The sequence below is a fragment of the Ursus arctos genome, unplaced genomic scaffold (genome assembly GCF_023065955.2).
Source record: "Ursus arctos isolate Adak ecotype North America unplaced genomic scaffold, UrsArc2.0 scaffold_1, whole genome shotgun sequence".
In the NCBI taxonomy this organism is placed as follows: domain Eukaryota; kingdom Metazoa; phylum Chordata; class Mammalia; order Carnivora; family Ursidae; genus Ursus; species Ursus arctos.
This window is the reverse complement of record NW_026622763.1, coordinates 19,288,773-19,301,289: the sequence shown is the minus strand read 5'-3', so window position 1 is coordinate 19,301,289 and position 12,517 is coordinate 19,288,773. Positions and strand designations below refer to the sequence as shown.

At 35.7% G+C, this 12,517-nt stretch overlaps 1 protein-coding gene across 2 annotated transcripts in view; it reads right to left on the bottom strand.

Annotated features, from left to right (window-relative positions):
* RAB3GAP1 (RAB3 GTPase activating protein catalytic subunit 1) overlaps positions 1-12,517 on the bottom strand; it is a 108,453-nt gene that overhangs the window by 23,501 nt on the left and 72,435 nt on the right. For both annotated transcript variants that reach the window (XM_044388246.3, XM_057316270.1), the window contains exons 15-17: positions 11,772-11,944; positions 10,489-10,543; positions 9,888-10,247 (exon numbers count right to left, since the gene is read on the bottom strand). In XM_044388246.3, coding sequence (XP_044244181.2) covers positions 9,888-10,247; positions 10,489-10,543; positions 11,772-11,944 — 588 coding nt within the window. The remainder of the gene's footprint in view (positions 1-9,887; positions 10,248-10,488; positions 10,544-11,771; positions 11,945-12,517) is intronic.

The window sequence follows — 12,517 nt, the reverse complement described above, 5'->3', positions numbered from 1 at the left end:
CCTCCGCCATGAGCCTGCTTCTTCCTTTCTCACTCCCCCTGCTTGTGTTCCCTCTCCCGCTGGCTGTCTCTATCTCTGTTGAATAAATAAATAAAAAAATCTTAAAAAAAAATAAAATAAAGTCTCACACTGATACTCAGGGTTGAATAATAATAAGTAAGGCAATATGACATAGTGGTTAAGAGCCTGGGCTCTAGAAACAATGTACCTGTGTTTGAATCCCAGCTCTATGACCTTGGACAATCACTCGAGCTTTTTGTGACTCTTTCTTGTGAAGAAAAAATCCTGGCACATACTCAATAAATGCTAGCAATTAGAGACAAAATAGGTTTTAATTTTAACCTCCCACTGATATCAAAATATCACAAATAAAAAAATTATATGAAGCCCCAGTGAAGCAGTACTCAAGAGCAGAGGCCTTCAGTCTTTTCATTAGGAAGGAGCTACTTTTCATTGTCCTATAGCCCTGAAATCTCAGGATGGCAAGAAAGGAACAAGACATCGAAAAGATACTGATACCCCTCCCACCTGGAAATCTAAGGCCAACTATAAGTAAAGAAGAACATGATTAAGAGGAATATAAGCAGCAAGTAGCCCGGGGACCATACACTTTCGTATCTACCACTTCTAAATATGCCAAAGCTTTCTCATATACATGATCACACGTGATCCCTGAGAGGAGGTCACAGCATTTTACAGCTGATGAAACTGAGACACAGAAATAAGTGACCTACCCAAAATCAAGTGGCAAAACTACCAAGTTTCAGAATGAAGACAGAATCTCAGACATCTATCTGTTGCTGACTTTGAGAACTGCTAGTTTGGTTCAATCCACTAGTTAAGGACTCTTGCTCTAACAGATTCGCCACAGGTTACTCTTCTGGCCCTGGCTTTAGAATATTAGGTACAGTTCTTAAAAGCTTTTCCTAGCCACAAATTTTAGGTTGAACTAAGCCTACATGAAAGAAATATGAAAGTGTGCTTCAACTCTTATGAAGCAAGGATCTATATAAAGTCTTATCTTTGTGTGTGTGAAGTGGGCAAATGATTAATGGCACATTTTATTTTATTTTTTTTTTTAAGATTTTATTTATTTATTCGACAGAGATAGAGACAGCCAGAGAGAGGGAACACAAGCAGGGGGAGTAGGAGAGGAAGAAGCAGGCTCATAGCGGAAGAGCCTGATGTGGGGCTCGATCCCATAACGCTGGGATCACGCCCTGAGCCGAAGGCAGACACTTAACCGCTGTGCCAACCAGGTGCCCCTAATGGCACATTTTAAGCTAACTTCTAAAGTGCGAAATTTTAAGTGTTTCAACTGAGACCATTTTGAATTCCAACCATTTTATGTAAGTACATGTACAATGATTATAATTCAAGTGAGATTAACTTTAAAGTAAGATAGTAAAATAGACTAAAAATCTGCCCTGATTTGCCTAAATGTAAGATATAAAAATGAATTTTTAAATACACAGGATGCATGTTGAGAAAAAAGTAAGTTGAAATGATTCCAGATTTATATAATAAATTTGAATGTAAAAAAATGAAGCATCTAAAATGAATGCGGGGGGCATAGCCTTTTGAAAAAAAATAAAGCTTGAGCTTCCAGAATAACTTTCTTGGACTCTTCATTAACCCAATCAAACCAAGACAACATATATACAACTAGTTCATTAAAAATAAGGAATACTGTTAATTAAAACTTGGAAAGAGAAACGATATAATAAATTAACCTTTGCTGGATACTTACATGCCAAATGCTTTTCAACATATGTGGTTTAATCCTTAACAAGCCAGAGTAATACAAACTATTATTAGCTATTAAAGCACTTAATATTTGATTATTAAACAAATAAATAGATAGGGCTTTCAAACTGGAGATATGTTAGAACAGAAATACTTTCCTTTTCTTCCTGTCAATCACTGATCACAAAACCACTTAACCTTTTTAACCGCTTTTGTGAAGTATAATCTACATAGAGTGATTTAAAGGGTACATCTGATGAGTATACACCCATGAAAAAAATCACCAAAACGAAGATAATGAATATATCCACCACTCCTCAAAGTTTCCTTATGACCGTTTTTGGAATGTCCATCAAAAAATGAATGGATAAACAAACTGGTATATCCATGCATGGAACACTACCAAGCAATAAAAATGAATGAACTATTCATATACACAGCAAAATAATTATGCTGAAGAATTCCTACACACACAAAAATAAAAATAAAATTTACTCAAAATTCTAAAAAATGCAAACTGACCTATTATTGTTATTAGAGAGCAAAACAAGGCTCAGAAAGACAACAGCTTGTACTAGCAATACTGGGTGTTTCTTTTTTATAATTTTTATTTTGTTATATTAGTCACCATACAGTACATCCCGTTTTTGATGCAACGTTCCATGATTCATTATTTGCATATAACACCCAGTGCACCATGCAATACGTGCCCTCCTTAATACCCATCACCGGCCTATCCCAATCCCCCACCTCCCTCCCCTCTGAAGCCCTCAGTTTGTTTCCCAGAGTCCACAGTCTCTCATGGTTCATTCCCCCTTCTGTTTACCCCCCTTCCTTCTTCCCTTCCTTCTCCTACCGATCTTCCTATTTCTTATGTTCCATAAATGAGTGAAACCATACGATAGTTGTCTTTCTCTGCTTGACTTATTTCACTTAGCATAATCTCCTCCAGTCCCATCCATGTTGCTGCAAATGTTGAGTAATCGTTCTTTCTGATGGCTGAGTAATATTCCATTGTATATATGGACCACATCTTCTTATTCCAGTCATCTGTTGAAGGGCATCTCGGCTCCTTCCACGATTTAGCTATTGTGGACAATGCTGCTACGAACATTGGGGTGCATATGGCCCTTCTCCTCACTACGTCTGTATCTTTGGGGTAAATACCCAGTAATGCAATTGCTGGGTTGTAGGGTAGCTCAATTTTTAACTTTTTAAGGGACCTCCACACTGTTTTCCAAAGTGGCTGTACCAACTTGCATTCCCACCAACAGTGTAAGATGGTTCATCTTTCTCCACATCCTCTCCAACATTTGTTGTTTCCTGCCTTGTCAATTTTTGCCATTCTAACTGGTGTAAGGTGGTATCTCAATGTGGTTTTGATTTGAATTTCCCTGATAGCTAATGATTTTGAACATTCTTCCATGTGTCTGTCAGCCATTTGTATGTCTTCATTGGAAAAGTGTCTGTTCATATCTTCTGCCCATTTTTTGATTTGATTATTTGTTTCACATGTATTGAGTTTGAGAAGTTCTTTGTAGATCTTGGATACCAGTCCTTTATCTGTAGTGTCATTTGCAAATATCTTCTCCCATTCCGTGGGCTGCCTCTTAGTTTTTTTGACTGTTTCCTTGGCTGTGCGGAAGCTTTTTATCTTGATGAAGTCCCACAAGTTCATTTTATCTTTTGTTTCTCTTGCCTTTGGAGATGTGTCATGAAAAAAGTTGCTGTGGCTGATGTCAAAGAGGTTGCAGCCTGTGTTCTCCTCTAGGATTTTGATGGATTCCTGTCTCACATCGAAGTCTTTCGTCCATTTGGAGTTTATCTTTGTGTATGGTGTGAGAGAGTGGTCAAGTTTCATTCTTTTGCATGTAGCTGTCCAATTTTCCCAGCACCATTTATTGAAGAGACTGTCTTTTTTCCACTGGACGTTTTTTCCTGCTTTATCAAAGATTAGTTGCCCAAAGAGCCGAGGGTCCATTTCTGGGTTCTCTATTCTGTTCCATTGGTCTATGTGTCTGTTTTTGTGCCAGTACCATGCTGTCTTTGTGATCACAGCTTTGTAGTATAGCTCGAAATCCAGCAACGTGATGCCCTCAGCTTTGTTTTCCCTTTTCAACATTTCCTTGGCGATTCGGGGCCTTTTCTGGTTCCACACAAATTTAAGGGCTACTTGTTCCAGCTCTTTGAAAACTGTCATTGGTATTTTGATCGGGATGGCATTGAAAGTGTGGATTGCTCTGGGTAGCACAGACATTTTAACTATGTTTATTCTTCCGATCCATGAGCATGGAATATTTTTCCATCTTTTTGTGACTTCTTCAATGTCTTTCAAGAGTGATTTGTAGTTTCTAGAATATAGATCCTTTACGTCTCTGGTTAAGTTAATTCCGAGGTACCGTATGATTTTTGGTGCTATTGTAACTGGAATGGATTCCCTAATTTCTCTTTCTTCAGTCTTATTGTTCGTGTATAGAAATGCAACTGATTTCTGAGCACTGATTTTGTATCCCGCCACATTACTGAATTACACAGAGCACAATACTGCTCTGTAAGTTCTAGTAGTTTGGGGGTGGAGTCTTTTGGGTTTTCTATATAGAGTATCATGTCATCTGAAAAGAGAGACAGTTTGACTTCTTCTTTAGCAATACTGTTAATAAGTGGTAGTGCCAGAAAATAAATCTAGTTCTGGTAGATTCCAAAACCAAGGTCTATACCACAAGAACTCAATGCCAACTACATGCTCCAAAACAAAATTAGATTAACTATACACTTGGTTTCTAAAATTAGAATATTGTGTCCTAATACTAAAATTTAACAATGAAATACCTAAAGAATATAATTTACTTTTAAAAGCATATAATGAGCAAAAAGCATAGGCCTGTCAAACAAAAAAAACTAGTCTTCTAAATGATAGCCACCTGACAAAGAAACAGTAAAAGCATGGATAATAGAGTTAACAGAATCCATGCTTAAAATCATCAAGCAAACATCCCAATATCCAACTGTATAATTAATAAATCAACCCATTTCAAAATATAAAAACTGCTTACAAACTTAAGTAAATTCTTGCATCTTGAGAGGGAATATTCACCACTTATGTCTTATAAGAAAAAGTCCTCAGAAGAATAACAGCTAAAAACTGCGTGCTTATTGTGGACTAGACATTGTATTCACTTATCATGTGCTATTTCACTTAAAATTCACAATTAGCTTAATGCTAACCTCAGTACGCAGAAAAGCATTTCATAAAATATAACACCTGTTCATGATAAAAACTCTCAAAAACCAGGAATAGAAGAGAATTTCCTTACTATGATAAATGATATCAACATCAAATACATTCAATGATTATTATATGCTTTCCTCCTGAAACTGAGAGCAAGAGCAGGTATCCATACACTAATCAATGCTATACTGGTGGTCCAGTAATAAAGTATGAAAAAGAATTAAAAAGTATAATGGTTGGAAAATCAAAATTCAAACTGTCTATATTAACAGATAACATGAATGTGTATACAGAAAGCTGCAAATAATCTACAAACTGCTAGAAATAGTAAGTGAATGTACTAAGATTGCTAGGTCCAAAGTCCACATACAAAAATCGACTATTTCTACATAACGGAGAAAAAAATTTTCAATGGAATTTTTTAAATGCCATTTAAGAAATTAAACAACATTTAGGGGCGCCTGGGTGGCACAGCGGTTGGGTGTCTGCCTTCGGCTCAGGGCGTGATCCTGGCGTTATAGGATCGAGCCCCACATCAGGCTCCTCTGCTGTGAGCCTGCTTCTTCCTCTCCCACTCCCCCTGCTTGTGTTCCCTCTCTCGCTGGCTGTCTCTATCTCTGTCAAATAAATAAATAACATCTTTAAAAAAAAAAAAAAAAGAAATTAAACAACATTTAAGAAATTACGAAGCCTATGAATTAAATCTAATAGAAGATATGCAAAACCTCTACACTGAAAACTAAGAAACACTGATAAGGTAAAGTAAAAGAAACCTTAAATAAAATAAAAGGTATTTCATGGTCATGGGACTTAAAATTGTTAAGACGTCAATTCTCCCTAAATTAATTTATAAATTCAATGCAATGTGGATTAAAATCCCAACAGGATTATTTGATATGTAGAAAATGACAAGCTGATTCTCAAATTTACAAAAAATGCAATGGATAGCCAAGATATCCTGAAGAACAAAGTTAGAAGATTTATACTACAGGACAGAAAGACTGTAAGTTACAATAATAAGTATCTTATTGGTACAAGGACAGAGACTAACAGAGTGAATAGTCCAGAAATAGACCAACACACATACGATCATATGATTTACAACAAAGACGCCATTGCCATTCTGTGGAAAAAAGCAGTTCTTCTGAATAATGGTGTTGGAACATAATTATATATCCTTACAGAGAAAAGACAATCAACCTTTTCATCATACCAAACACAGTCAATTTGAGGTGGGTCACAAACATAAATGCAACAGGTAAAACAATAAAGCTTCCAGAAGAAAACATTAAGAGACTATCTCCAGGACACCAGGATAGAAAAAGATTTCTTAAAAGGGAGACAAAGGACTACCCACATAAGAGAAACACTGACAGCTCAGACTTCGTTAAAATTAAGAGTATCTATTCAATAAAAGGCATCATTAAGAAAGTGAATAGACAAGCCATAGACTGGAGAAATTACCTATAATACATATATCTGACTGAAAACTCACATCCAGAATATATGAAAAAACCTGCAAAGCAATAAGAAAAATAACATCTAACTTTTAAAAATAGGCAAAGGCTTTGAATAGGTACTTCACCACGGAGATATCCAAATGGACAATATATGAAATACAACATATGAAAATGTGTTCAATAGCATTATTTACCAGGGAAATGTAAAAACCTGAGATACTGCTACATACCCACCAGAAGGCCAAAAATTTAAATGACTATAATCAAGCATGCAGAGAAGACTCAACATAGCAGACTTCAGACTGCTATCCTCTGAAAGGCCTGTTCACAAAGTTGACCCTTTGCTGGCATCTAGAAACTTGGATTTTGACAGGGTCCCCAACATCCTCAGAACTCATAAAAATGGCACACTGTGCCTAAATTATTTGTGCAAACAATATGGTTTATGCTAAACACCTGCTTTCCTTCCGGAAATCTGGAATTATGGTACGTGCTAGGAGCTAGACAGAGGGTACCAATGTGACCAGCCCCCCAGTAAAAACTCTGAGCACCGACCCTCTAAAAAGTCCCTCAGGTAGACAACATTTCACATGTGATCACAATTCATTGCTGGACTGAGAATTAGGCATATCCTGTGTGATCGCACTAGGAGAGGACTCTTGGAAGCCTGTGTTTGATATCCTCCAAACTTTGTCCCATGGGCCATTTCCTATTCCTGATTTTGCTTTGTATCCTTTTACTATAATAAATTATAGCTATGAGCACGACTACATACTCAGTCCTGTGAGACCTCCTAGCAAATCATCAAACCTGGGAGTGGTGACACACCAAATGTTAGGCATTATGTGGTATAAACCACAATTGTTATATATTATTGGAGGGAATATAAACCATTTAACCATTCTGGGAGACCATTTGGCAATATCTACTAAGGCAAAAACATATTTCTATCATATGGCAAAAATAATTCTACTCTTAGAAATTTATCCAAAAGAAAATGAATGCCTATGTTCACCAAAAGACACTTAAAAGACTGTTCATGTAACAAAATATTACAAAGTAATAAAACACACACACAAATAATGATTCATGTAACAATATGGATGAATCTCACACATGGTAGTTTAAAAAGCTCAACTCAAAAGAGTAGGAAATGTATGATTGCATTTATACACAAAAGAGTAAGCAGAAGATAATTCCATTTATGAGATTCAAAAACTGACAAAATTAACCCATAGTGATAACGTTAGAAAAAAAACTTAACCTGGACGGGAGTACTGGGCTATGCTATCCAATACACCTGGCTTTTTAAATTTCAATAAATTTATTAAAATAAAAAAAATCAGTTCCTTAGTTGCATTAGCCACCCTTCAAGCACTCAATGGCCACAAATGGGTAATGGCTATAGTACTGGACAGGAGAGATAGAAAATGTCCATTTCTATTTTCAGAAAGTTCTATTGATCAGTACTATTCTAGAATGATGGCAATTTTCCACACCTTAATCTGGATGGTAGCTACCTGAGTTTTTGAAAATGAAAAAACTCACTGAGCAGAATACTTTAGATTTGTGCACTTTATAGTTTATAAATCAATAAGCAGGCAAATAAATGTCTTTTAAATGACAGGAGAAAACATGTACAATATATATAACAAAGGATTTGTATCTAAAATATAAAGGACTAATATAAATCAATAAGAACAAGTCAGGAACCTGAAGGAAAAATGACAGGTAAGTCAAAGGAAAAGATAGCCAATAAATATACTAAATGACGCTTAAGTTCATCAAAAATCAGGAAAAACAATCTAAAACATTGAGATACTACTTTTGTCCATCATATTGGTAAAAATATATATGACTGGGAACATCGATTGTTTATAAAAAATTAAGTAAAATATGAATATAAGTTCCATGAGTACAAGAACCTTACTGTCTACTTCACTCCTAAATTCCCAAGTTCTAGAACAGTGGTTGGCATATATTAGGCACTCAATACAGATTTATGTGAGGAAGGAATTGAGAAAGGGAAGGTGAGCAAAGAATAATATTCCCTTATTCCTATATATTCACCAGTGACCAGAGTACAAAAAGGTAAAGCCTTTTTGAACATAATTTTGTAATTTGTGTATCTGCCTATCCAGCAAATCCACTTCGTATTTTCTTCCTTAAGAAACATTCAAATGTGGGGGCGCCTGGGTAGCTCAGTCGATTAAGCATTTGCCTTTGGCTCAGGTCATGATCCCACAGTCCTGGGATCGAGCCACACATTGGGCTCTCTGCTCAGTGGGGACTCTGCTCTCCCTCTCATTCTCCCTCTTTGCTCTCCCTCACCCTCTCTCCCTCAAATAAATAAATAAAATCTTAAAAAAAAAACCACACACATTCAAATGTGAACACACAATATGTGAAAAACTACAAGAATTTGTACCGTAGCATTATAATAACAAAAACTAGCAAATAACATATACTGTGCATTAAGAGGGGAATGGTTAAATAAGCTATGTCTCTTCTATGCCATAGAATATTACACAGCAATTAAAAAGGAATAAAGTAGACCTACATGAAATGACATGAAAAGATCTCTAAGACATACTAAACAAAAAGTTGAACACCAATGCACACACTTAAAAACAAACAAAAAAGGGGTGCCTGGGTGGCACAGTCAGTTGGGCTTCCAACTCTTGGCTTTGGCTCTGGTCGTGATCTCAGGGTTGTGAGATCAAGCTGAGCACTGAATCTGCTTTCTCCCTCTCCCTCGGCCCCTCCCCACCACTCTCTCTCTCTCTAAAATAAATAAATAAAATCTTAAAAAAGTAAAAAACAAAAACCAAACCAAAAAATCCACAAAACTACGTATCTTATGTATACACATATATGTACATCAATATACAGTAACAGGTATACGAAATTATAACCCAAACCAGTAACAGTGGTTACTTGTAGAGATGCCAGTTAAACTAGTGGGTAGTGGCTTTTATTTTTCCTAGGTTGAGTATTTCACAATAAAAAGTATTCACATACTTATGCAAAAACAACCCAACAAAACTATTGCTCTTCCATAGGTGTTGAGTTGCTGCTGTTCTACTTCCTAATGGTGTGAAGTGGCTTTGAACTGTGTTTTTGAACAGATAAAACTAATCATATAAATTAAAGGATTTTTACTTTTGTTCTTTATTTTTGGATTTTTTCTTAAACACCTGTGTACACACGACTCATTTTAAGAAATAACAGATCACCTTAACCATGATGAACTACTATCTACCTTAACTTCAAAACATTTCTCAATTTCAGAAATAATACCTGAAAGCCCCAATAGTTTATTTAGATTTGAAATCTTAGACCTTTGACCATAGATTGTTTAAAGAATTGCTCCTATACAAAGCAAACATTTCCTACTAGGATGAAGATATAAACAAAACAATTAAAACTTAAAGAGCCAGTCCATACCCTACCTGGGTCACTGGAATGTAGAGAGGTTCTCCATTATGCAGCAGGGTGAGTTTTCCATGCTGATATAGTCGTCCTTCCGGTTTTAAGCTTGTCATCTCCTTAGGTCCTCCTTTCTTGCCACTCTCTTGTCCGTTTCCCTTAAGTTCTTCAGTATCACTTAGGCATTCAAAAAATTCTTCTTCACTGTCACTCCAAGAATCCCAAGATTTTCCTACCTCTCCCTTTTCCTTATCCATATCTTTTAGATTATCTGGCCCCAGCTGGTCTCCAGCTTTTCCAGCATCCCCTGGATACATATCTGAGGTATTTGTCTTTCTCCCCTCATCACGGGCCTTCTTTCTTTCAATACAACAATTTAACATCTTAAGAAAACAGAAATAACAATTATATTTAAATTAGTTACAGTAAAATAAAAATCTATACAATTCTTCAATATTTACTTTGCCTTCTCCACCCCTTCCCTGGACCCTGTTGTAACAGTGACTACAAGTAACCTACAGCAGCCAATGAGCATAGCCTATAATCCACTATTACATTTAGTATTAGAATAAACTCCAATTAAATTAAGACCATATTTAGATACTGTCATTGGGAAATCTTTACCTGTAGTTTCTGATGCAGTAAACAACATCTTAGATCTGGGGGTCCACTTGCCAATCTATCCAATAAAGCAGTGGGAAAAGTTAGTTTTAGTAAAATGGCTTCAGGTATATAAATTTCTTATGCTACTATAAATTTTAGCCATTTGATAAGAAATCAAAACTAGATTTTAACAGGTAAGATAACTAAGATGGAGCAAATAAGACTAAAAAATCAAAATTTATTTTATCCTCCTAGTACACCACAGCTAATATATTTTTCAAAGCAAAACAGAAAACCAGTAATAGCTCTCAAGTTAATAGAAACTTATAATGAAAAAATGTCTCTAAATCCACCCCAGGGAGTAACTAGCAGACAGTATTTCACACCATACAAAACAGCTTAGATTACATATTCAGTTTTCAATTATTATAGTGGATTCTCAATATAAAAAAAACACTGATTTCCATATCTCTTTTGCCAAGAGGAGCCTGAACTGCCTCTAGTTCTAAACCACTAAGTTCCCCAAAATCAGCCAAGAGATAATCCAGCTAAGCAGGGACTGGCAAATGAAATAGAAGTTAAGACTTTTGGCTTAATCACCAATTTATATACTCATATCCTAATTCTGCTTTAGCATATATAGATGAGCATGTAATCCATGCATTATTGAAATATATGGTAACTAAAGTTTTCTACTTATTAAGTGAAACGTCAACATAAATTCCACAAAAAAAATTCAGGTAATATTGAGTATATGAACTTACGAACTCTAAAAATGTTTTTTTCTTCAACTATAAAAACTTATGTTCACTACAGAAGACTCAGAAAATACACAAATGTATAAAGGACAAAATAAAAACATAATTTCACACCTGGGAAAAACTACTGTTAACATTTGGCTTTATTTCTTCCCAATTATATTTCTATAAATATAGATCAGCAAAACTGAAAGCACTTGGTATACAAAACACCATATTCTACTTTACTACAAATATTATGATCATTTTCTGTTATTAGAGACTCTTGGGAAAAAAAAACAAACTTGTAATAGATTCATAACTTTCCACTGTAGACATATATCATGGTTTACACCATTCTTTCATGTTTGGTACTTAGGTTGCTTCACCTTTTTTCCCCTATTATAAATTTGCTACAATGAACACCTTTAAGTATAAATCACGTCCAAAGTTTCTTACCACTTTCTTAGGGTGGATTTCCTAGAAGAGAAGAATTAATGGATCAAAAGACTAATTATGCTAACAAACAAAAAACCTACATACACAAACAAAAATTGAAATTCTTACCCTGGAATCAGAAAGTTGTTTTCCCATCTGAAACGCATTTCAAGAACAAATTCCTGCCAGAGGTGTGCCACTCCTTTCAATCCTCCATGGTAGAAATTGATCATACAAAGACACAAAGCCAATTTGTATGTTAAACTGTCAGATGGTGCAGATTTGAACTGATTGTAGAGATTCTGAATTTAACAAAATAGAAACAAAGCAAAATTTGTTAACAACATATTTGCAGGTATAACCAAAAACTGTATGGGGAGAGATTTTAATACTGAAATTAACCTATCCTGCCAAACTACCTTTTATCAAATGCTTAATATATTACTGCCTAAATTGTTCTTAGGCAGTCCCATGTTTTCAAAATTTCTGCAAGGATCAAAAGACTGACACTACAGTTCAGAAAAGTTAAAGTCACAACTTTCAATTTCTTCTGTGGAATCTTCAAGATGAATTCCAAATATGTTTTTAAAATCTTTTTAAGATTTTATTTATTTATTTATTTGAGAAAGAGAACATGAGAGAGAGAGAGAGAGAGCGCGCGCGCACGCGCGCACATGTGAACATGAGCGGGGAGGGGGGGGCACAGGAGAGGGAGACGCACACTCCCCGCTGAGCAGGAAGCTGGACGTGGGGCTCCACCCCAGAACCCCAGGATCATGACCTGAGTGGAAGGCAGATGCTTAACCAACTGAGCCACCCAGGAGCCCCTTAAAAATCTTTTAATTATAAATGAGTATACATTTTTTATCAAAATC